The following is a 25,746-nucleotide window of genomic DNA, read 5'->3' on the forward strand; positions in this document are numbered from 1 at the left end:
AAAAAAAAAGAAGAAAACATTCTAACTAAATTAGCACCCTGGGGCATTTTAAAGATATAGAATATTTTTTTTTTTTACTTTTACACACGGTGTACTAATATATATATGTTCCATTTTTATAAAAGGCTATTTAATTTCCTGTAAAATGTAAAAAAAAGCAATAAAAAAGAAAGCATTGGACTAAACAATTAAAAAGTAAATGCTTGCTTAAAAAATATATGTATATATATATATATTTATTTATATATATAATGTATAAAAAGGCCTGTACATTGTTTTGGTTGACTGGGTTAAATTAATAAAAGTACAGTGCATGCTCAGACCTGGACAGGACTTGGAAAGATTGTGTAACAGTCATATACAGCATACAATACATTTCAGAAAGTTGCTGTTTCATAGAAGATATTTTTGACAATATGCAGTTTTAGAATGACAGATGTGAACAGTGCTATAGGATCAGTTTGGTGCTTCTCTTTGGGGCAAAAATATAGAAAAGTGCAGATGGAAACTCTGCATATGAATTTGATGTAGAGCTTTAGAATCCAGAAAACAATATGATGCAACTGTAATGCATTAATAATGCTGGCTACATCTGTTTGTTAAATAATACTCCTCACCTTCGGATGCAGCGGAACTGGTTTGTGTGTGGGATAACCCAGCACATACTGTAAGTTATAAGGATACTAGTCGTAACTGAGATACCTTGTGACCATGTAAATCAGAATGCTGACAATTTAGTGTTTTTATACAGGTCTAGCCAGGAGACTTCCAGTAGCTGTAATAAAATACAGTAGGGGCAGTGTTGTCACATATAATATACCAAATTTCCTAATGAACTTTAATGTGATGACATCACAACTCAATGATTAGCGATGATACCAGAACAAATTAATTTACATGAGGTTAATATTTTAGTAGATTTACTTTTGTATTCTAAAAAGATTCCACAGATTCTGAAATGTAAAGGATAGTATACTGGTAATGTAACAAATATTGGTGCACTTATTTCTGCAGCGCTACTTTTGAAATGTACTTGTCACCGACACACAGTGAATGCAGTAATTATGCGGGCTGAACCAATATTCATTAGAATTAGTGACATCACTGAAGCATGAGGCACTTTGTGCCTCACACCTCTGTCACCTTGTTGGTTCCTACTTTATTAATAGGCTGCATTCGGCTAAATATTGTTATAGCAACTCCACTGTGTACGAATGACAGATACACTATAAAGTATTGGTGCGAGCACTTAAGTCTGGTCTTTGAGCAGAAATGGCTGACAATCTATTTTTATATCATTTTTTTTTATATATATAAAAAGAACAAATGTATCAGGCCACTTTGTAGACTGATAAGAAAAAAAATGTAACTGTACATAAATGCTTCAGTTCATAAACTAATACATTGTACCAGAACACTGAGAAAGCCTTGCGCCTTTCCCAAAACTGCGAGCATATTAATTGCATAAATCCCTTTTCTTATAAGAAAAACAAGACACATTTTGAATGAATACTATAAAAAAGGAAAGGCAGGGCCTTCCAATGACTGAAGAGACGTTCAGGATTCAAATAAGGTTGAGAAAACGTTCATATAAATGGAAGATCTGATTTAATACCAAACTCCTGTAGGCAGTTTTTGAACCCATTTGTTTCAGAGAATGGGATTTAGGTCTGTTCTGTGGTTGGCCAGAGAGTTGAGCGAGGAGCTTCCAACCATGTCGCTGACTAACGAGGAAGTTGTGATGGTATTATGCTGGATGACCTGTTGCTGGGAGCAGGCAGGGACCGGGCTCTCTGGGGGGCTGTTCTCGGGACCTGCGGGAGACATTGGAACAATGCTTTTCAATAGTTCTACAAATTACACAAAATACAAAAAGCTTAAATATACATACAACAGACTGAAGCTCACCAATCTGGCACTGTTACTAACCAGGAATCATGTAGTAACCTGAATTAATGCTGGACTATCGGCCACTGGGTTGTAAAACATTTTGTAGGTGATCATGCTAGTTACTATTTGTATATAACATCAAGCTGCTTTTGCAGCATTTAAACACAAGTCTCAGAGTGTCTGTACATTAAAACAATGGGAAACATTCAGTCTGGGACAGGAGGGTAATGCTTTCAGACAATATTTAATGTGTGACCATCCCATTGCACTAGTTCTGGGATCAAACTAAACTGGTAACTCAGAACTGCTTGTGAGCAAATACCTTATCCCTCAGCAAATTACTATATGAACATCCCTAACCTTTTCCCCAGATCATAGCTGTACCTGACATCAGCCCCTTATCTACAACCCATTGAACGACTTATATGAAGCTATTTATAATAAAGCTATTTACAATTGCCCTTCTGCTTCACGAGAGGTTTCTGCCCTCCCTGCACTAGTCTTAGGACTTCTGCATTATGGTTTGACATGTGTACCGGTCCATTCAAACTCTCCCCTGAGCTGGGAGAGTGGCTTTGATAGGAGCCTTACCTGGCGAAGAGTAAAACGTTAGTCATAATTTATGCTATCACTTTACTACCATGATTAGACCCATTCTGCTTACTGTGTATGCGCCTCTCTTACCTAGGCCCGAGACTGTTGAAGGGACCTGGGTCAGATGCATATCGGGTATGGAGATATAGAAGGTTGCCCCTGCGCACAGCAGTCTCCTCTCTCTCCCTACATGATGTGCTGCTGCTGCACAGCTATACAGCAGGTAGTGGTAATGGGCCGGTAAGAAGTATTACAGGTAAGGGGGGGAGGGATATCACATCGATCACTCCCCCCCCCCCCCCCCCGATCCACCCCTTAGGAGGACAAATATACCCCCTGGCATAGCATAGTATTTGACCTTTTTTATGGGAGGGGGCTTGGTCACACCCCTAATTTGGCTGTGCCCACAATACCCGAGCCCATCCCCACTCTCAATGGCACTGTCTAAGGCTACTATGGCTGATGTAATCTAACGGTGGCATTATCTATTGGTTCCAATTAAAAAGAAAACTAAGCTTTTCAGACCTTGTTAGATCAGATACTTTCACAGGGTATCCGGACTCTAGGTCAACACCAATTAGGTCGACACCCATTAGGTCGACACCCATTGGTCGACAGTGGGTAGGTCGACAGTTCAGTATTCCGTCACCGGAATGGTGCACCCATTCTGGATGCTGGTGTCGGCATTGAGAATAGGGTCGGTATTCTGACTGCCGGGATACCAACAGCCGGGATCCTGACTGCTTCCCCCTAAACATGGCAGTTAGGAGCGGATTGTCTGGTACTTTATCTCTCCACTTTATCTTCGTTCAAGGCTTAGTAAATAGACCCCTTCATCTGCTTTAGTAGCCCCTATGTAAATAGCCCTGATACGATAAAAGGTGTTTTCGAAGGATTGTATGCATGTTACCTTAATAAATAGTTAAAACATTGACAAATGTTAAAACAGTCGCAAGTTCTAACAGGACTGTTATATAGAGACTTCTCAGGGTTCACCTCATCCTGCCTAGATATCTGAAGAAGTGAAGACTTCTCCCAGTTCTTCACTTCTACAGAAAAGAGAACTATATAAATGAGAACCCTTAATTTACATTACTCCAATTCACAATATAAATTATTTCAAAATGGTTTGGTTTGGTTTTTCTCCTATCATCTTCAGGGAAACATATTACATTTGTTTTCAACAACATCACTATTTGTGTGCTGAAAGATTGTGCAACATCCTCAGAGCACTCTTGTAAGTCGGGAAGAGTGCAGTATGTTACTACTATGTGAGCGATTTACAACATCAAAGTGCTGCGGTTTCCCAATCACTCCTGACTGATCAGACTTCGGTTACAAAAGTTCTTGAAAGGAATATTTTTGAATATTTTAATAACTATTGGTAAAGTAATGTTACTAGTCTCTGTAGTGCTAACTGGGAACACGACATACTGCAGTGTTACATGGCTGCAGTGCAGAGATATGCCAGAATTATTTGCTATATAAACTCATGGGGGAATTTTAAGTTCAAGTCATAAAAGCTGCATCAGCATTTCTCGCAGTTAATCACGAGAGGTGTTATAATAAATCCACAAGCCGGTCTGTAGGAACCCACAATAACAGCTGCTCACCTGCTTATTATATCTAGAGTACACCTGCACTGAGAGTAAATACTGGCAGCAGTTAGCTCACGCACCTATGTGTTCTTAAGCTCCCTAATTATATATATCATATCCAAAAATGCTCCTATAGTGGCCGGATCGTTATTGAAGTTCTTTGTATTCCACGATTCCTTATATTGAAGCTAATGATATACTGTAAGATACAGCAGAAGTAGTAGGCCTTTAATGATAATAAGTGCATCTGCCTAAAATATACATATATGTATTTAACATGACGTGAAATATTATTGCTGTCGTTATATAAAGGGTTAGCAGTAACACATCTATTATACTTCATTGCAGCTGCAAGTTACATTACCCCACTGACTATAGTGGTAATAACGGATAGGAAAACAAGAAGACCAGGCTGTAAATAGGAAATCTGCTGTATCTTTAAAAGAAACTGAACTTACCATGCACGGGGCAGCTTTTGAGTAGCAGTACTCATCCTGCATAAAATGGAAAATTCATTTTAAATGCTTTAAGCAGCTCTCCTGCACCCTTGCTTGTTGTCTTAAATAATGTTTTTGCAAGAAGGCCAAACATGACATCATACAATCCAGGATTAGAACGTTCGATGTGATTGGTTATCGCTGTTTATGTGTGAATGCTCTGCACTTGTAACCAAGACATAGGAGGTATTATATAGTAATAATGTTACTATAAATACAGTAGACAGTCTGTAAACCAGAGGTGAGAAACCTGTGACTCTCTAGTCGCTATGGAACTATAGGTTCCAGCATGCTTGACCAGGCAAGCTAAGACTTGTAGTTCCACAGTAACTGGAGAGCCCAAGGTTGCCTATTTCAGTTTTAAATAGTTGTGCTGTCCTGAAGTAGAGGAATCCCCACTATTCTGTTTAAGTTGCATTATTTACAAATACTGTATATTAAAGAGTGGGTCAGTTGCAAGCAGCGATATCCAGCAATGATATATACTTGTTGCAAGCCTTAGAGAGCACTGCACAAACATGTCACATAAAGGATTGTACCATATGAAGTGACATATGGATCACCAATGAGAATGAGCAATGTAAAGGCTATCATTGAAAATATATTCTAAGGTGGAAAATTTACCAAAGTGCAGGTTTTTAGAAGTTGACATGTTGCCCATAGCAACCAATCAGATTCTACTTAACATTTATCTAGCACCGTCTAGAAGATAATAGCTAGAATGTGATTGGTTGCTATGGGCAACATCTCAACTTCTAAAAACCTGCACTTTAGTAAATATACCCCTAAGTTTTTTAATATTGGTATTATCCTTACAGAGAATTTGTCACGTTTAAACTCCGTGGTAATTAGATATGTCCTGCGTTGTGACTTAGTTAGCGATTATCGGACTTTCAGACTTGCTTCTTGATTGAACTTCTATGTCGTATTGTAGCTGCATCCAAAGTTGCTTATAGTGTACTGGTGCTTAGTGTTAGTATGTTTGTCACAGAATGGAGTAAGTATAACTCATATAGTTTCCCAGTCTTCTGACTTTTTACCCAGGTTAGCCAGGGGTGTCGAAAGTGTGTGTGTGTGTGTGTGTGTGTGTGTGTGTGTGTGTGTGTGTGTGTGTGTGTGTGTGTGGTGGTGGGAGATGGGGTAGAGGGACAAGGGACATTTACTGATTATCTGAGCCCGGGCTAACTAGAGGGGCCATGACCAGGGGTTGGGATCGGGAGTCCGGCGGTCAGGGTCCCGGCAGTCAGCATACCGCCAGAATGCCGGCAGGGGGGCGAGCACAAGGAAGCCCCTTGTGGACACCCGTTAGTGGGAATAATCCTGGGCCCCCTGGTGGCCGTGATCCCAGTGTCAGTATGCTGACCGCCGGGATCATAACTACATCCCCGTGGCCACACCTCACAAATTTGGCCAAACCCCCCAGTCCTCATTCACCTCTTAACGTCCCTGAGGTTAGCGTCCGAGACGCACCTATCTGCTGCACGCAATGCAATCGCCAGTGACCAGGGTATCTGTGTATCATACTTGTGTCACATTAGTGGTGTGAATAAGATGCATATTCTGCATAACTTGTGTTGTGAGACCAAGGTGCGGTTTAGTGGTAAAATTTGTGGTCCCTCAAATGGGGCTATTTGGTACGATTTGAGGATAGGTGTATGTGGGCACATCTGTATCAAATGCCCTGACACAACTTCATGCAATGCCATTATGTCACATACAGCATGTTGGTGAGATCGGGGGGCTGGGACATAGGAACAAGGCTGCCTGGAAGAGAGCATAGATACTTTCACAGCCCAGCTCTATAGAAGAGTCTTTGTTCTCTACTGTAATAGTTTCCATATTCTTCATTCTACTGAAGTTTAACAAATGCTCTTAAAAGTTATTGTCTGTGTTTATATCCCTTGCTCCAGGCACTTAAGGGACACACTGTAGACTTAGTGGCATTCTTGTTTACGCTATGCGTCCAGGAGACTCATGAAATTTGGGATTCCTGAGAGCAGGTTTCCCTCGGACTTTATTTCCAAGTAAAATGGTGACCTGCATCTCTCCTCTGATAACTCTAATGAATGGGATAGAAGAGTAGGTAAGTATGTTTATTGGCAATACACCACTACTGTTCCTGCTTTGAAGGGCAGAGAAAGTGATAAGCTAGTGTGCCTAATTGTAGACAGTTATAGCTATACAAACAGTGCAGGAACAATTATTTGTATGATACAACCGTACATATGTAGAAATCTGGGCATTATTTTATTTATGGAAAATAACCAATACCAACTGTACGTACAGTACATCTAAGCTGTGCCTAATTTCATGGAGCTCTCCCAGAATCCCAAAAGAATAGAGAAGCCTCCCATCTCAGCTCACATCCTCAGATAAGTGGACAATCTGGGGGCTTGCTGTGAAGACGCAACGTGCATCGTAGTAGCCAGGACTGACTCATCCACCGCTGCGCAATCCTACAAATCTTGGCATTGGATAGAGGTGGGCAAGGCCTTGATGATGTAAATCCAAGTGTATGTCCCCTGCACCACGTACCTGAACCGCCCCCAATCTACTGAGTGACCCAAATACAAAGTTGGCAAGTATACTATGGTGTGCAGAATGTATATTTAAATGTGTGCAGATTTACATGGCAGATTTGGAAACCTTACCTAAAGCTATATTAATATATACACCATGCACTATTTTGATGATAATGTCCCCTTACAATTGAACTGTTACTTTCTTTAACAAATATATGTCATATTGCCATTCCTGCTGATTACAACCTATCCACCAATTACATATACTTAAGGGGCCCATACATCAGCAATAAGTTGGGACAATACCCTGTTCTACCAATGGCTGGGTCGGTTGATTGGCAAAATCCAATATGTAGGACAATCTCGATTAACTTTTGGATCGGAATCGGCGAGTCAGGGATTTTTAACATGCTGTATTTTGCCGATCCTCCCCCCAAAAACTGCAGATTGTTGGAGATTTGGATCAGCATAGGGAATTTGCCCATAAGATGTATGAGCCACTTTACTCCTACTCTAGAGACACGCATCAATGGAAAGTTATTACTGAAAATGCAAGATGTTTTATTATTATGTATTTTTTAAGCTAAACCCTTGATGGGATGCGTACGGAGCTGTATTGTGGTGTGGTAGATGGGGAGTCCCATCAATGCTAATGTAGTTACATGTTGCAATTTCAATAATTAATTTTGAAATGCCAATTTCCCAACATCACAAATACAGCATCTCCATTTCATCAGCAGAAACAGCCCTATAACATATACATATATGAAAATGCTACATAAGCTTTAAGCATGATAGTCATTAAATAGATGAAACAATAAAAATTATGTTATTTTTTTGAGATTTTCCGCCTAAGGAAAACAACACACACGGAACACTGGCATCTGAATTATAGGTTTTAAAAACTAGGTTGAATAAAACAACATTTAACTGTTAGTAACTGAGTAAAGGAGAAAATATAACTTCTTCCTATGTGTATGATGGTAAAATACATACATGAACAGTGATACAGGGAATAGCGGAGCGCAAATTGTGAGCAGTTAGACACCTGTTTGTGATGTCATGCTTTGACATTCTTGCACAGGAAGCAGGAAAGCAGATTAAAGAATTAGAAAAATAAAATCATATTAATTTAAATTAAGATGCTGCTTTAGTGCAGTCTCTATAAGACAAAGCCCTTCATTGTCTGTTGCTATACAACAGTTTGGTTCTAGTCACACAAATGCATTTATGTTCTTCCAACAGCGGGACTAGAGGAAGACTCTGCAGGTTTAGCATGTTGTTGCCATAGGTAACAATGACAGGACTGGACAGCACCACTGAGATAATAGTTCACAATATAAAGACACATCTACATTAGCATACAGTAGGTGAATAAGCTGGTCATACATCCACATAATTCAGTTACATGTACATTGAACCTACTCTTGTCCCCTGTGACACTGTCACTGACAACACATTCTTATGAAATGGTTTAGCAGCAATTCTCGCTAAGTAACTGCAGAAAGTAGTTCTCCCTGATTGTATGTACATGTATGTGCGTACTGTATGTACACTTATATGTGACATGTCACCTGATGTGCTCCAAGTCCTGCATGGAACTACTCTCAAAGCAGAAAGAACTGACTTTTGTCACCATAGATATAGTTGTAGCCTGCTGATTCTGAGTTGGGACCAAAGCAAGTACACTAAGTCTGCACCTTAGAAAAACCATGATGCCCTGCAGGTGGGGTAGATGCAGAGGCATAGCTTCATCCCAGGTGCCCGGAGGCAAGAAACATGTTGGTGCCCCCCCACCCAGCATCCTGATAGATGGTGATAATGATGATATAACGTCATACTGATACAATAATCCGGCACTGGCATCCCAGTAATAAATGTACGCTCCGGTGCCCTCCAAGGAGTGCGCATGCTCCAATATACTTATCCAAATGGCAGTACTCAGAGGCTGTTGTAACAATGTGTTTTATTTCAGTTATAAAGCACATTTGTTACATTTCTACAAAAGCCTCTGAGTGGCGCCGATTGGATAGATAGATAGATAGATAGATAGATAGATAGATAGATAGATAGATAGATAGATAGATAGATAGATAGATAGATAGATAGCACTTATTTGGGTTTTGCTTGCTCCCACCTCAGCCTCTATACACTCTGCAGGACACACATTTACAAATGCAATGAGTTTTTGCTCACACCCATCTCCAAAACATCACACAGCCTTGGTTTTCTATTAATGACAGCACAGAGCAAACCAGATTTTTTCCCCCCTTTTTTAAAGTATTTAGGAAGACAGCTCGGTTACACTTGTCGCGTCTATTCCCCTACTTAGTATAGGCCCTTAACATTTTCAGCCCAAGCCCATGTGGCCCTTAATCCGTCCTGGGGTAATGTGAGCATTTCCCAATATAAAAAACAAATGTCTCCCGTGCTCTGGGTGAGGGTGGGGTTATAACGTCCTGTCCTTGTCTCTAGGCAGTACAGCAGCTTTAAGAAACTTTCTATTTTATCACTAACTGCAGAGCACTTGGTTGGAGCGATTTGTATTTTACAGTACATACTGGCACAGTGTAGGTGGCTCACAGCCCATTCAGGAGGCCCAAAGGAAAATACAATAGCAGACCCACCAACTACAGGTTTACTAGCAAATGTGCCAAGTTTTCAAAAGAGAACTGAAAAATTAACAGTTTTAGAAGATGGGAAAACAACATAAGAGCTCTGTTAGGGCTTGGGCCTTGGGGTAGACAACTATGGAGCTTTACATTTATGGTTAGGGTAGTTTGGATTGAGGCCTGGATTCATGATAAATATAGGCTAAAGATGGAGTACAGATGTGTCCTCATACATTGTTGATGCCTTTATGCAGGAGACGCTTTTTGTATCTTTTTACCCAAAAATGCATCTTAATCGCAATTCAATGCAAATAGGACCAGTGACGTGCGGTGAGGTAAGGCAGAGCCTTTCCTGTCATAATAATGTATAAGCCAGAGTTTTGACTTTACAAAGTATATAAAAAATACAAATAATATGTTAGAAATATCTTTTTTGTATTATTCTAATAATTTTTATAGTCAAAATTCTGAAGTAAAAAGTCTATGGCAGGTGAGTCAGTGCCCCCCTCCCCTGCCTATCTTTCCCACACATCTCTGATCAAAACTCCCCAATTTTTCAGCAGTATATACAGCTGCACCTGTGTATAATACCCACATATACCCTTTGGTTCACATATTGTGTATAAATCTAGCTCTGGTACTAGCCAGTGCCTCCACTGCCATTTACCTCACCACACGTCCCTGACTAGGACGCATCAGTAGACTATATGATTAATCTGAATATGTGACACAGCATTTATGTGTGCGACTGAGTCTCTGTATCTGTACAGAAAGTGCCACAACGCAGAGGCTGCAGCTTTTTTATATGCCAAGTTCTGTTGTGACCTGTATACAGACTCAGTCACACATCACACACAATATCCAAGTGTCACATATCAAATTAATCAGCAAAATCTCCTTGTGAATCCTAGTCACATCGCTTTGTGACTAAGATGCATTTTCAGCAAAAAAGACCCCCATGACAAACCCTTAGACTGATCCCTATAATATAATACTGTGTCCCACCTGACTGTGTTAGCATATGCTCCCTACAACTGACAATCCTAATCCCAATACGTATTATAATGAACAAAAGCTGTGAGACTGTATCTGACTGGTATAATAAGGTATGCAGTATAACAGTGTACTTACTCAAGTATCCCTGTGACTCTTTCTGCATGGCAGTTATAGGACAGTCTTTATGTGTTAGCAATAGCTGTTTGAGTTGTGCTACCTCGTTTTTCAACATGGACACCTCATTCTGAAAGAAAGTACAACAGGAATTACAGTAAATCACAGAAATACATTTTATTAAAACTTAGACGATAGTACATATAGTGTATTGTTTGTTCAGCAACTGTGCACAAACCATGTTACAGTGCAAGGGGTGAAAAGTTATGTTTATGTTTGCGGGGTATATACTGTGTGCTTCAGTATGTAGCCCACAAATACTGGACAGTTTATTTGTAAATGTGTGTGTGGAGGGGGGGGGGGGGGTTGGACATTAGTGTTTGTATAATTGGTGCACACAGGCCTCTGGGTCCAGGGGGGACCGCACCACGCACACTGCACCCATGTTTAAATACTTACCTTTTCACACTGCAGCCATATAAATCATGGAGAAAATAGGTGCTGAGCAAGTGCATTACTGATTAGTCACCAGAACATGGTAGGTGCCATCTTTCCGGAGACCTGGCACAATGCCAAAGTGTTCGGCACCGTAGAGAGGAGGGGGCCCATACGGAGTCTGCACACAGGCTCCCTCCTCTGTAAACCCTCCCCTGACTGCACACCCTAATTCTAAACATAATAAGAGGGGCTGCTATGCTGAGACTTGAATACTTCGATTTAGAGTTCAGCTCCCCCTCCCATCTCTAAATTAGTGCAACGTGGTTCTGTCAAAGTGTAAATTTGCTCCTTTTTTTTTTTTTTTGCTTTGCTTCCAACTCTGAATCAGTCACTGTGGGCCTGATTCAGGTGTGGCTGGAGTTGCTGTCACCACTGCTTTCAGTGATAGCACCGTACGGTAATGCAGCGGGAGGCGTCTATTACAAGCAGACGCCTCCTGCTGCAGCAGTGATCCGACCTGAGTTCTAGGGCGCTGCATCGAATCTGTCACTCACCATTGGGTGGCATGCTGCACCCTCTGCGACAGGTGGCTTGCCTCTCTGTCCAACCCCAGTGATCCCTGGCCTCTTCCCGCCCGTCTTCAGAGTGCCACGCTTCTGTTTAGAGAAACGAAGGCTACTGCTGTCCCGTATCTGCCCCCAAACTGCATCAGGCTGTCAGTCACTGAACAGGTCCTGCGCATGCGTAAAGAACCGGTGATCGGTACTTTGTGCATCCTGTAGCAGATGTTACAGGATATAAATAACCCCCTATATGTCATCTGTCTGCTCTATCAGTATATATTTATTTAGTTGTTGTAGATTTGTATTATCCGATTGGCTGCAGCTCTTGTTATTGTGGGATTTTCAAGTTTTCTTCCATTATTCATGTGCATGACGCATGAGCATAATAGTAAAAGTGTTACAATCATCAGGTGTAAAAACTGATACTTGATATATGCATTATGCCCCGGGCCCAGTGAGAAGGACGTTATATACCCCAAGCACAAAGCCGGAGAATGACCAAATGAGGCCGGACAGTGTTGTCCAAGTGGCCCTTAGATGTCTTAGATGCTCAGATTGTAACCTATGCCGCCCGTCTACAGTCTACCCGTAGTGTAGGGGCAGAAATGTGTAGCTATTCCAGTGTTGTCTGTGATTATAAAGCTCCAATTAATTCACAATAGGTTTGCACACTACGACATGTTAATTAAGATAATACAGGCTGTGTATTAAATTCCAACATCATTTTAATTATAGTACAGCTGGCTAATTCATATTCAAACCAAGTCAAGATAATTATTGTTTTCAGAAGTTGCTAAAGGGAGCATGTTATTTGCCAGATTGTGAGATAATGTTAGGTTCTGAAATAAACAAAGCATGTATTAAATCTATTAAAAAAATCAAATATATTCTGAATAAATTATGAGACAAAATTGAGATACACACATATTAAGCACTGTATTCTACTTTTAGATAATTTGTGTAATATATTTTCCTGTAACCCTGCACGCACACTAGACTCTGGGACAGCGCTAAAGTCCCCTAGTGTCCAGCGTTAACAGCGCTGCTGGCTAGAGAGTAGGGGGTCCAGAAGGAGACTGCACACTAGTCTGCTCTCTTAAGGCGCCCTTGACCTAAGACTTCACTTTATTGGAAATTAAGAGTCAGATTAGGGAAATTAAAGTGAAATGATTCATTGATGATCAAGTAAACTAGCTATTGTGCCTGGTTTCAACCGGGCAAAGGTTTGCTGGGTGGAGCATTTTACCCCTTTTCGCCCCCTTAGAAATCGAATTTAGAAAAATCCCTGCTTAGTGGGCGACTACAAATAACTGTCACAATTTCACACCACCTAGCAGGTCACATGTTCCAGGTCACCCAGCAGGTGCACAGTGAGAGTTCAACAACTGTCATATTTTCCAGAGCACAATGGTGATGCATTGTAAATGGCAGATGGACATTTTGCCATGTAATTCCAAAACGAATCAACCAATTACAATGTCAACATTTATCTGCAAATCTACAGGCCTGATTCAGAGATAGGCGCAAATGCAATTGAAAGTACGATTTTCTAGGCCTGGCAACTGTTGATATTAGTAAGTGAAACTGCCGCTCAAAAATGAAAAGAGACACCTACCGGAGCTAATGCAACTCATTCGCAATTGCATACACATATGCAGCCTATATACAAGAACAAGGAACATCGGGCTTAAGGGTAGCTCTATGGCAGTGGCGGAACTTGTGAGTGGTGGGCCCAGGTGCAAAACTATACTTTGGGCCCCCCTTCTCCATCCCACCCCAAGTTCACAATATGCCACAAGACAGTGGGTAAGATAAAGGGTGACGGGGATGAGGCAGAGGATGATGGGAATGAGGCAGAGGACGACAGGTAGATGGAGAGTTGGTGAAAGGGAGAGGCAATGGGTGACAGGAAAAAGGTGAGAGGGAGAAGCAGTGGGTGCCAGGGTGAGGCATTGGAAGATGGAGAGAGTGACAGGGATAGGGTGACTGGGAGAAGGTGAAGAGGAGAAGCAGAGGGTATGAGAGGTCTCTGTAGGAAGGATTAAAGGGAGTAAACTGGGTTGAAAGGGCTCACTGGGACATGAAGGGAAAGTGTCAGAGGGGGAGATAGGCAGAAAAAAAAAAACAAGCGGCTTTAACATGAGAGCTGATGAAAGACAATGCTACTGTAGTGTAAGAGGGTGTAGTATGGCTGCTAGGCGGTCAGGAGACCGCCGGTCAGCATACTGATGCTGGGATCCCGGCGGGGAGGGGCAAGTGCAGCAAGCCCCTTGCGGGCTCGGCGGCGACCTGCGGTCGCCACGGGTTCTATTCCCACTCTATGGGTGTCGTGGACACCCACGAGTGGAAATAGTCCCTGTTGGTTGGCATGCTGACCATCGGGATAGTGAGGGGGCGGGATTTTAGTGGAGGTTATGTGACCATCAGTCTCCCAACCTCCGGTCACATGAATACCACCCCTGTAAGAGTTTACTAAAGGGACAGAAGAAGAATTATGTTTGGGAAGAGTAGAGATAGTGAGAAGGAGGGAGGGAGGGAGGGAGAGAGAGACGGGGGAATAGAGATAGAGGGGTGAAGAGGAAGGAACAGGTGCAGTGGAACAGAGAGAGAGAGAGAAACAGGAGATGGAGGGAGAGATAGGAGTGGATACGGAGAGAGGGAGACAAGAGAGAAAGAGAGAGACAGAAGAGGGGCGGAGAGAGAGGAGCAGAGACGGAGAGAGAGACTGAGAGGGGGAGATGGAGAGAGAGAGGGAAGATGGAGAGAAGGGGCGAGAGAGGTGAAGAGGAAGGAAGAGAGGCGCAGGGGAACAAAGAGAGAGACGTAGGGAGAGAGCGGGGGTCGGAGATGGAGATAGAGAGGGAGGGGGAGAGCAGTGCCAGATTAAGGTTCATTAAGGTCCATGGGGCCTGGAACTGAAATTGGGTGTGGCTATTGAATATATATATTTCTCTAATGTCCTAGTGGATGCTGGGGACTCCGTCAGGACCATGGGGATTAGCGGCTCCGCAGGAGACAGGGCACAAAAATAAAGCTTTAGGATCAGGTGGTGTGCACTGGCTCCTCCCCCCATGACCCTCCTCCAAGCCCCAGTTAGGTTTTTGTGCCCGTCCGAGCAGGGTGCAATCTAGGTGGCTCTCCTAAAGAGCTGCTTAGAAAAAGTTTTTAGGTTTTTTATTTTCAGTGAGTCCTGCTGGCAACAGGCTCACTGCATCGAGGGACTTAGGGGAGAGAAGTCAACTCACCTGCGTGCAGGATGGATTGGCTTCTTAGGCTACTGGACACCATTAGCTCCAGAGGGATCGAACACAGGCCCAGCCATGGAGTCCGGTCCCGGAGCCGCGCCGCCGACCCCCCTTGCAGATGCCGAAGATGGAAGAGGTCCAGAAGCAGGCGGCAGAAGACTTTTCAGTCTTCCTGAGGTAGCGCACAGCACTGCAGCTGTGCGCCATTGTTGTCAGCACACTTCACACAGCGGTCACGGAGGGTGCAGGGCGCTGGGGGGGCGCCCTGGGCAGCAATGTATAATACCTTTTTATGGCTAAAAAATACATCACATATAGCCCTTGAGGCTATATGGATGTATTTAACCCCTGCCAGATCTCACAAACTCCGGAGAAGAGCCCGCCGAAATAGGGGGCGGGGCTTATTCTCCTCAGCACACAGCGCCATTTTCCTGCTCAGCTCCGCTGTGAGGAAGGCTCCCAGGACTCTCCCCTGCACTGCACTACAGAAACAGGGTAAAACAGAGAGGGGGGGCACTTTTTTTGGCGATATTACTATATTTAAGCTGCTATAAGGATACAACACTTATATAGGGTTGTTCCCATATATATTATAGCGCTTGGGTGTGTGCTGGCAAACTCTCCCTCTGTCTCCCCAAAGGGCTAGTGGGGTCCTGTCTTCAATAGAGCATTCCCTGTGTGTCTGCTGTGTGTCGGTACGTGTGTGTCGACATGTATGAGGACGATGTTGGTGTGGAGGCAGAGCAATTGCCGGTAATGGTGATGTCACCCCCCAGGGAGTCGACACCGGAATGGATGGCTTTGTTTATGGAATTACGTGATAATGTCAGCACATTACAAAAATCAGTTGACGACATGAGACGGCCGGAAAACCAGTTAGTACCTGCCCAGGCGTCTTAGACACCGTCAGGGGCTGTAAAACGCCCTTTACCTCAGTCGGTCGACACAGACCCAGACACGGACACTGAATCTAGTGTCGACGGTGAAGAAACAAACGTATTTTCCAGTAGGGCCACACGTTATATGATCACGGCAATGAAGGAGGCTTTGCATATCTCTGATACTACAAGTACCACAAAAAGGGGTATTATGTGGGGGGTGAAAAAACTACCTGTAGTTTTTCCTGAATCAGAGGAGTTGAATGATGTATGTGATGAAGCGTGGGTTAACCCAGATAGAAAAGTGCTAATTTCAAAAAAGTTATTGGCATTATACCCTTTCCCGCCAGAGGTTAGGGCGCGCTGGGAAACACCCCCTAAGGTGGATAAGGCGCTCACACGCTTATCAAAACAAGTGGCGTTACCGTCTCCTGATACGGCCGCCCTCAAGGATCCAGCTGATAGGAGGCTGGAAACTACCCTAAAAAGTATATACACACATACTGGTGTTATACTGCGACCAGCCATCGCCTCAGCCTGGATGTGCAGTGCTGGGGTGGTCTGGTCGGATTCCCTGACTGAAAATATTGATACCCTGGATAGGGACAGTATTTTACAGACTTTAGAGCAATTAAAGGATGCTTTTCTTTATATGCGAGATGCTCAGAGGGATATTTGCACTCTGGCATCGAGAGTAAGTGCGATGTCCATATCTGCCAGAAGAAGTTTATGGACACGACAGTGGTCAGGTGATGCGGATTCCAAACGGCATATGGAAGTATTGCCGTATAAAGGGGAGGAATTATTTGGCGTCGGTCTATCGGATTTGGTGGCCACGGCAACTGCCGGGAAATCCACCTTTTTACCTCAGACCCCCTCCCAACAGAAAAAGACACCGTCTTTTCAGCCGCAGTCCTTTCGGTCCTATAAGAACAAGCGGGCAAAAGGGCAGTCATATCTGCCCCGAGGCAGAGGAAAGGGTAAGAGAGGGCAGCAAGCAGCTCCTTCCCAGGAACAGAAGCCCTCCGCGGGTTCTGCAAAGCCCTCAGCATGACGCTGGGGCTTTACAAGCGGACTCAGGAACGGTGGGGGGTCGACTCAAGAATTTCAGCGCGCAGTGGGCTTGCTCACAGGTGGACCCCTGGATCCTGCAGGTAGTATCTCAGGGTTACAGGTTGGAATTCGAGAAGTCTCCCCCTCGCCGGTTCCTAAAGTCTGCTTTGCCAACGTCTCCCTCAGACAGGGCGACGGTATTGGAAGCCATTCACAAGCTGTTTTCTCAGCAGGTGATAGTCAAGGTACCCCTCCTACAACAGGAAAAGGGGTATTACTCCACGCTATTTGTGGTACCGAAGCCGGACGGCTCGGTAAGACCTATTCTAAATCTGAAATCTTTGAACCTGTACATACAAAAATTCAAGTTCAAGATGGAATCACTCAGAGCAGTGATAGCGAATCTGGAAGAAGGGGACTTTATGGTGTCCCTGGACATAAAAGATGCTTACCTGCATGTCCCAATTTGCCCTTCACATCAAGGGTACCTCAGGTTCGTGGTGCAAAACTGTCATTATCAGTTTCAGACGCTGCCGTTTGGATTGTCCACGGCACCTCGGGTCTTTACCAAGGTAATGGCCGAAATGATGATTCTTCTGCGAAGAAGAGGCGTATTAATTATCCCTTACTTGGACGATCTCCTGATAAGGGCAAGGTCCAGAGAACAGCTGGAGGACGGAGTAGCACTAACCCAAGTAGTGCTGCAACAACACGGGTGGATTCTGAATTTTCCAAAATCTCAGTTGACCCCGACAACACGTCTGCTGTTCCTGGAAATGATTCTGGACACGGTTCAGAAAAAGGTGCTTCTTCCGGAGGAGAAAGCCAAGGAGTTATCCGAACTTGTCAGGAACCTGACAATGCACAAGAGTCCTGGGAAAGATGGTGGCTTCTTACGAAGCAATCCCATTCGGCAGATTCCACGCACGAACTTTTCAGTGGGATCTGCTGGACAAATGGTCCGGATCGCATCTGCAGATGCATCAGCGGATAACCTTATCGCCACGGACAAGGGTGTCTCTTCTGTGGTGATTGCAGAGTGCTCATCTGTTAGAAGGCCGCAGATTCGGCATACAGGACTGGGTCCTGGTGACCACGGATGCCAGTCTGAGAGGCTGGGGAGCGGTCACACAGGGAAGAAACTTCCAGGGAGTATGGTCAAGCCTGGAGATGTCTCTTCACATAAATATACTGGAGCTAAGAGCGATTTACAATGCTCTAAGCCTGGCAAAACCCCTGCTTCAGGGTCAGCCGGTGTTGATCCAGTCGGACAACATCACGGCAGTCGCCCACGTAAACAGACAGGGCGGCACAAGAAGCAGGAGAGCAATGGCAGAAGCTGCAAGGATTCTTCGCTGGGCGGAAGATCATGTGATAGCACTATCAGCAGTGTTCATTCCGGGAGTGGACAACTGGGAAGCAGACTTCCTCAGCAGACACGATCTACACCCGGGAGAGTGGGGACTTCATCCAGAAGTCTTCCACATGATTGTGAACCGTTGGGAAAAACCAAAGGTGGATATGATGGCGTCTCGCCTCAACAAAAAACTGGACAGGTATTGCGCCAGGTCAAGAGACCCTCAGGCAATAGCTGTGGACGCTCTGGTAACACCGTGGGTGTTCCAGTCAGTGTATGTGTTTCCTCCTCTGCCTCTCATACCCAAAGTACTGAGAATTATACGGCAAAGGGGAGTAAGAACGATACTCGTGGCTCCGGATTGGCCAAGAAGAACTTGGTACCCGGAACTTCAGGAGATGCTCACGGAAAATCCGTGGCCTCTACCTCTAAGACGGGACCTGATTCAGCAGGGACCGTGTCTATTCCAAGACTTACCGCGGCTGCGTTTGACGGCGTGGCGGTTGAACGCCGAATTCTAAGGGAAAAAGGCATTCCAGAAGAGGTCATTCCTACACTGGTTAAAGCCAGGAAGGAGGTGACTGCACAACATTATCACCGCATTTGGAGAAAATATGTTGCGTGGTGTGAGGCCAGGAAGGCCCCCACGGAGGAATTTCAATTGGGTCGATTCCTACATTTCCTGCAAACAGGATTGTCTATGGGCCTCAAGTTGGGGTCCATTAAGGTTCAAATTTCGGCCCTGTCGATTTTCTTCCAGAAAGAATTGGCTTCAGTTCCTGAAGTCCAGACTTTTGTAAAAGGAGTACTACATATACAGCCCCCGGTTGTGCCCCCAGTGGCTCCGTGGGACCTTAATGTAGTTTTGGATTTTCTCAAATCCCATTGGTTTGAGCCACTCAAATCGGCGGATTTGAAATATCTTACATGGAAAGTAACCATGCTACTGGCCCTGGCTTCAGCCAGGAGAGTGTCAGAATTGGCGGCTTTATCGTATAAAAGCCCATATCTGATTTTCCATTCGGACAGGGCAGAACTGCGGACGCGTCCTCATTTTCTGCCTAAGGTGGTGTCAGCGTTTCACCTGAACCAGCCTATTGTGGTGCCTGCGGCTACTAGCGATTTGGAGGATTCCAAGTTGCTGGACGTTGTCAGGGCATTGAAAATATATATATTTCAAGGACGGCTGGAGTCAGAAAATCTGACTCGCTGTTTATACTGTATGCACCCAACAAGCTGGGTGCTCCTGCTTCTAAGCAGACGATTGCTCGTTGGATTTGTAGCACAATTCAACTTGCACATTCTGTGGCAGGCCTGCCACAGCCTAAATCTGTCAAGGCCCATTCCACAAGGAAGGTGGGCTCATCCTGGGCGGCTGCCCGAGGGGTCTCGGCATTACAACTCTGCCGAGCAGCTACGTGGTCGGGGGAGAACACGTTTGTAAAATTCTACAAATTTGATACCCTGGCTAAAGAGGACCTGGAGTTCTCTCATTCGGTGCTGCAGAGTCATCCGCACTCTCCCGCCCGTTTGGGAGCTTTGGTATAATCCCCATGGTCCTGACGGAGTCCCCAGCATCCACTAGGACGTTAGAGAAAATAAGATTTTACTTACCGATAAATCTATTTCTCGTAGTCCGTAGTGGATGCTGGGCGCCCATCCCAAGTGCGGATTGTCTGCAATACTTGTACATAGTTATTGTTACAAAAAAATCGGGTTGTTCTTGTTGTGAGCCGTCTGTTCAGAGGCTCCTACGTTGTCATACTGTTAACTGGGTTCAGATCACAAGTTGTACGGTGTGATTGGTGTGGCTGGTATGAGTCTTACCCGGGATTCAAAATCCTTCCTTATTGTGTACGCTCGTCCGGGCACAGTATCCTAGCTGGGGCTTGGTGGAGGGTCATGGGGGGAGGAGCCAGTGCACACCACCTGATCCTAAAGCTTTATTTTTGTGCCCTGTCTCCTGCGGAGCCGCTAATCCCCATGGTCCTGACGGAGTCCCCAGCATCCACTACGGACTACGAGAAATAGATTTATCGGTAAGTAAAATCTTATTATATATAGGCAAAAAGTGGAGACATGCAGCGGCACTCAGAGACTGATCCCAAAGATTAAGGTGCAAAAGTACATTCTTTAATCCATAAAAAGCAGCAACACAAAAGGTGACCAACGTTTCGGGGCGCTAACGCCCCTTTGTCAAGGTGATACAAGTGTACACAACATCTACATACCTTTAAATAAGCCAAGATATATATATATATATATATATATATATATATATATATATATAAAAATATGGCCTGAATGTTCGGCACTCACAAATACACATGTCAGCTCGCCGGGTGCCCTCCACAGCGCTGCGGCAATGTGGATAAACACGAATAGGCGGCACTCAAAGTACTTTTGATGACGGTTAATTTAAACCGAAACGTTAAGACTACACAAGATGGAGTGATCTCTGTTCTTGTTTATGCAAAAGTCTGTGAGTGCTGCCTATTCCTGTTTATTTATCTATATCTATCTATCTATCTATCTATCTATCTATCTATCTATCTATATATATATATATATATATATATATATATATATATATATATATATATATATATTAGAGATGAGTGGGTTCAGATTTGCTCGGTTCTTAACGCCAGAATTGTTGCAAGTTCTTTTTTTCTGGATTTTTCTTATTGGCTTACCAAAACACGTGACGTTTGTGAGCCAATAAGGAGATACGGGTAAATCCCAGTAAAACCGAACCCGCTCATCTCTTATATATATATATAGATCTATACGGATGGGTCACTGCTCATCCTACCCATGAATGGGTCACTAGTGTGAATTTGCCACAATTGCGAATATTCATGGCAACCTGCAGCACGTTCATGGGAGCTTGGACATATTTGCGGACACAATATTTGCAGAAAACCAGTTGCTGTTGCCGCGAATATTGTTTAAGATGAGCAGGAACACATCTGTGAGTGTTTCCGCCCCTCAACCCTAATGCAGGCCCTTGTCTAATTACCCCCCCCCCCCACCCCTAATGTATAACATTTAATGACTGTCACCATTTATGTAGAGCCATAACTAATGACCCCCCCCCTCCTCTAATGTAGACCACTGTCTAATCACATCCAACCTAATGCAAACATCTATCTAATGACCTTAACCTTTTATACAGACTATACTCTAATGACCTCCACCCCAATGCAAACCTCAATCTAATGCTCCTCACCTCTAATGCAGACCTCTGAATTGGGATTGGGGCAATTAGACATGGGTCTATGTGCCAATAATGACTCTCCAGCACTGCAGCTCAGCACTCAGGCACCAGTAACCGGCTATACCAGATACCAGTGACCCGCTACTCAGATAGTCTCATAACCCCCTAGCTGGCACATATCCTAAGATGCAGTGAGTCTGCTGAGTCGGGGAGAGAGCAAACAGCATGCGGGGTGAGCGAGGTTCTGCAGCTACTATGTGTGCGGTTTAGGAGGAGGGTAGAGCACTATAGTATAACACGGAGGTAGAGGTAGCGTAGATGATTCCCACGGACCCCATGCTTCAAGGGGGCAGAGCTGGGAATGCATGTGGGTGTGGAGAGAAGGCTGGGCGCACCACTAGCGTAACATGCATCAGCAGTGGGTGCCTGGCATTAGGGATTATGATTGTTGGGGTGCGCGGCAGGACACACCAGCTGCAGCACCCTCCTTATGGCCCTGCCTGTGACTACCTCCTTGGTGCCAGCAATGTGTGGGTAGTGCATGGCCACAGGCTGCCTGTCAAAACTGTATTGGTCCAGGGGGGGGACAGCACTCTGACCCCCATGCTCAACCCGCCACTGCCTCTGACACAGTGCAACTGATTAACTTTGCCCCGCTGGTCAGTGCAGAAGGCGAGACAGACCAGGAGGCGTGGCCTGTAGTGTAAAAGGACGGAGCCTCAGACAGTTTTTGGTAGCTTGTGACAGGAAAAAAACTATTTTTTCCTTGTCCATACTCTCACTCTCCAGGGGAGCCTGTGGGCCTATTATCATGGGAGGTCCTGGAGCTGCAGCTCCACCTGCCCCATCGTTAATCCGGCCCTGGAGAAGACAGATAGAGAGGGGCAGAGATGGAGAGAGGCAGACAGAGAGGGGAGACAGGGGAGATGGAGAGGGGTGACGGAGAGAGAGGGATAGAAGAGGAATTATATTAGGGAGCAGGAGAGCGTGAGGGAGAGATGGAGGGAGACAGAGGACAGAAGAGAGGTGCAGGGGAACAGAGAGAGTGAGACAGAGACAGATTGGGGGCCGAGACAGAGAGAGGTGTGTGGAGATGGAGAGAGGGGGAGACAGAGAGAGGGGGGGTGGAGATGGAGAGAGGGGGAGACAGAGAGAGTGGGTGTGGAGAAAGATACAGGGAAGGGGGAGATGGAGAGGGGGTAGAGAGAGAGAGAGAGAGGCTGAGCAGCACTTGCCACTTATAGAACTCTTAGATTGTGTTTCTCCTATCTGGCCTCTGTGGCGTGGACAATCAGGTGCTGCTGCACTTGGAGATGGCCAGGCCCTTTGCTTTCCTCCCATGGATTGACTTTTGGCGCCTGGGATGTCGGGGGACGGGGAGAAGTATAAGTGAAGAAGTGGAGAAGCTGAGATAGGGCCCCTCCTCCCCCCTCCAGTCGGTAGCTCCTCCCCCTCCAGCAGTGCAGTCCCACACAGGCAGGCAGCAGCATCACGGAGTATGGGGGGAGGAGCTGATAGAGGGGGCCCCTCCTCCTCCTTCCAGTCGGCAGCTCCTCCCCCCTCCAATCAGGCAGTCCCACACAGGCAGGCAGCTGTATTACAGAGTATGGAGGGAGGAGCTGAGAACGGCCTCTCCTCCCCCTCTGGCCAGCTAGTCCCACACAGGAAGTATTAATGACTCTGAGGGGTAGGAGCTGAGACGCGGCTCCTCCTCACCCTCCAGGCCGGGACTCGAACTCTGCAGTGGTCGCGTTACCGCAGACTCTGGTATGCACTAGCAGCAGGCAGTGCTGCACTGGCAGCGGCATAACATGAGTCAGTGTGACTCATTTTAATGCCGGTGCTGTGGGCCCCTTTACTATGGTGGGCCCCAGTGCAATGCACTGGCTGCACTGCTGCTAGTTTCGCCCCTGCTCTATGGCTACGCAGACTGGACCCGGCAGTAGTCACACAGAGGCCATGCTTTGATACAGTAGAGTTCAGAGCTGACGTCAGATACATGCCTAGAAAACGGCCATGACACGCCTGTGTTTATACAGCCACTCCCTGCTAACACTATGGGGGTCATTCCGAGTTGTTCGCTCGCAAGCTGCTTTTAGCAGCTTTGCACACGCTAAGCCGCCGCCTACTGGGAGTGAATCTTAGCTTATCAAAATTGCGAACGAAAGATTAGCAAAATTGCGAATAGACACTTCTTAGCAGTTTCTGAGTAGCTCCACACTTACTCGGCATCTGCGATCAGTTCAGTCAGTGTCGTTCCTGGTTTGACGTCACAAACACACCCAGCGTTCGCCCAGACACTCCTCCGTTTCTCCAGCCACTCCCGCGTTTTTCCCAGAAACGGTAGCGTTTTTTCGCACACACCCATAAAACGGCCAGTTTCCGCCCAGAAACACCCACTTCCTGTCAATCACATTACGATCACCAGAACGAAGAAAAAACCTTGTAATGCCGTGAGTAAAATACCTAACTGCATAGCAAATTTACTTGGCGCAGTCGCACTGCGGACATTGCGCATGCGCATTAGCGACTAATCGCTCCGTTGCGAGAAAAAAATAACGAGCGAACAACTCGGAATGACCCCCTATGTTAACACCCCCAAACGGTCACTCTCTGTCAATCACTTTGTGATGGAATCTTCATTGTGTGCGGGTTTGCAGCAGCACCTTGGCACATGTGCAGTCTGCCAATAATCCTTCAGTTCTGTGGAACATCGGCTTTGCGTACTTCTCTGAATCAGGGCCCAAGACCTTTAATTTGGTATATGATGTGCCCTGCTCAGACAACAGCATCATTGAAATGTACGGTGCTGCGAACCACTTGTGGCGCCTTATAAATAAAATGCAATAATATTAGAAATATGTCACTCATAAAAGTCATCCTTCTGCTATTAATGTATAGATTAGTTGAAAAGGATTTCTAATATACAGTATCCCACCTCTATGCTGACAGGAGGGTAGCGCAGTCTATATTTATTTTTGTTTCCAATGCCTGATTGGACAGAACAAAGGTGAACAATCTGCCTAGGGATTGGAGCATCGAGAACACACCTAATGTGGAGACAGAGGATATTTACATATTTATGTAAACGTGGGAACTACTTACTGTATATGCACAAAGGGGGTACTATGTAGTGCATTTCCAATAGCACTACTCTTTATGGGGAGATTGCTGCAGCCTCTGTTATACTATATATATATATATATATATATATATATATATATATACTATATTAAGAACAGGTCAGCACTACGTACAATTAGATAAGATGTAGTTACTGTTATTTACACTAGAGCTAGCAAACGCAAAGTGAACTGTCTAAGGAAGCACCTTGATATACGTAACAACGCTGCTATGGATGGACCTGATTACATAAGGGAAAAGTTGCTCCACTAGCTTGGCTGACTGTTCCTGTACCGTTTTTTTAGTTATGGCTTCATATGGTTTGATGTAGACTTTGCAGGTGCATATGGCAATTGTTAATACTCTTAACCTTTCACCTTTACCACTTCACATAAAAGATGTGGAGATACTATCTGAGCCTAGAGCTCAGTGTTGATGTGGCTCCATCCATCCAGGGCATGTGATTTTAACCTTTAGGTAAAGTGTAACATAGCAACCCTTTAAATAAAAGCTAAACAATTCCAAACATGGCCATTTGTGAACTGAAACCAAGTCTCTTGTAATGAGACACATGTGTATATTTAGCATACTCTCTACTTAGTGCAATTTTGATTTTACAGCAAAACTGTTACCTAAATCTTACATTAGCTCTCTCTGAATGTATTACCTATAACTTACATTTATTTCAGGCAGTCATTGTGTTTGCTGGATCAGTATCCACGAGAAAAGTAAACTGGCTATTAATTCATTAGGAAGCAGTGACACCTGAAGGTACTTTCATGGGAAACATCATGTCTCAGTAATATCTTGGGGGTTTGGATATGAAATACCGGCAGTCGGGATCCCGACAGTCAGAAGACCGACAGTCAGAATCCGGGTAAGTATTTCAGCCAACCCCTACCCCTAACCTACCCATTCCACAGTCTAATCCTAACCTCCCCCTCCTGTAGCCTAACCCTAGCTCAACCTAGGATTCTGACCGACGGGATCCCGCTGTGAGTTTTCTGACTGTTGAGATTCTGACTGCCGCGATTTTGACACCATCC

The 25,746-nt window shown here is 44.8% G+C and overlaps 1 protein-coding gene across 5 annotated transcripts in view; it reads right to left on the bottom strand.

Annotated features, from left to right (window-relative positions):
- Positions 1 to 227: 227 nt before the first annotated feature.
- CREB5 (cAMP responsive element binding protein 5) overlaps positions 228 to 25,746 on the bottom strand; it is a 775,500-nt gene continuing 749,981 nt past the window's right edge. For 3 of the 5 annotated variants that reach the window (XM_063921974.1, XM_063921972.1, XM_063921973.1), the window contains 2 exons: positions 10,845 to 10,953; positions 230 to 1,814 (listed from right to left, as the gene is read on the bottom strand). In XM_063921974.1, the coding sequence (XP_063778044.1) occupies positions 1,651 to 1,814; positions 10,845 to 10,953 (273 nt within the window). In that variant the 3' untranslated portion in view covers positions 230 to 1,650. Of the gene's footprint in view, positions 1,815 to 4,540; positions 4,577 to 10,844; positions 10,954 to 25,746 lie in introns of all 5 variants that reach the window. The other 2 variants (XM_063921975.1, XM_063921976.1) reach the window with 2 other exon arrangements.

This window comes from Pseudophryne corroboree, chromosome 5 (assembly GCF_028390025.1).
Source record: "Pseudophryne corroboree isolate aPseCor3 chromosome 5, aPseCor3.hap2, whole genome shotgun sequence".
Lineage (NCBI taxonomy): Eukaryota > Metazoa > Chordata > Amphibia > Anura > Myobatrachidae > Pseudophryne > Pseudophryne corroboree.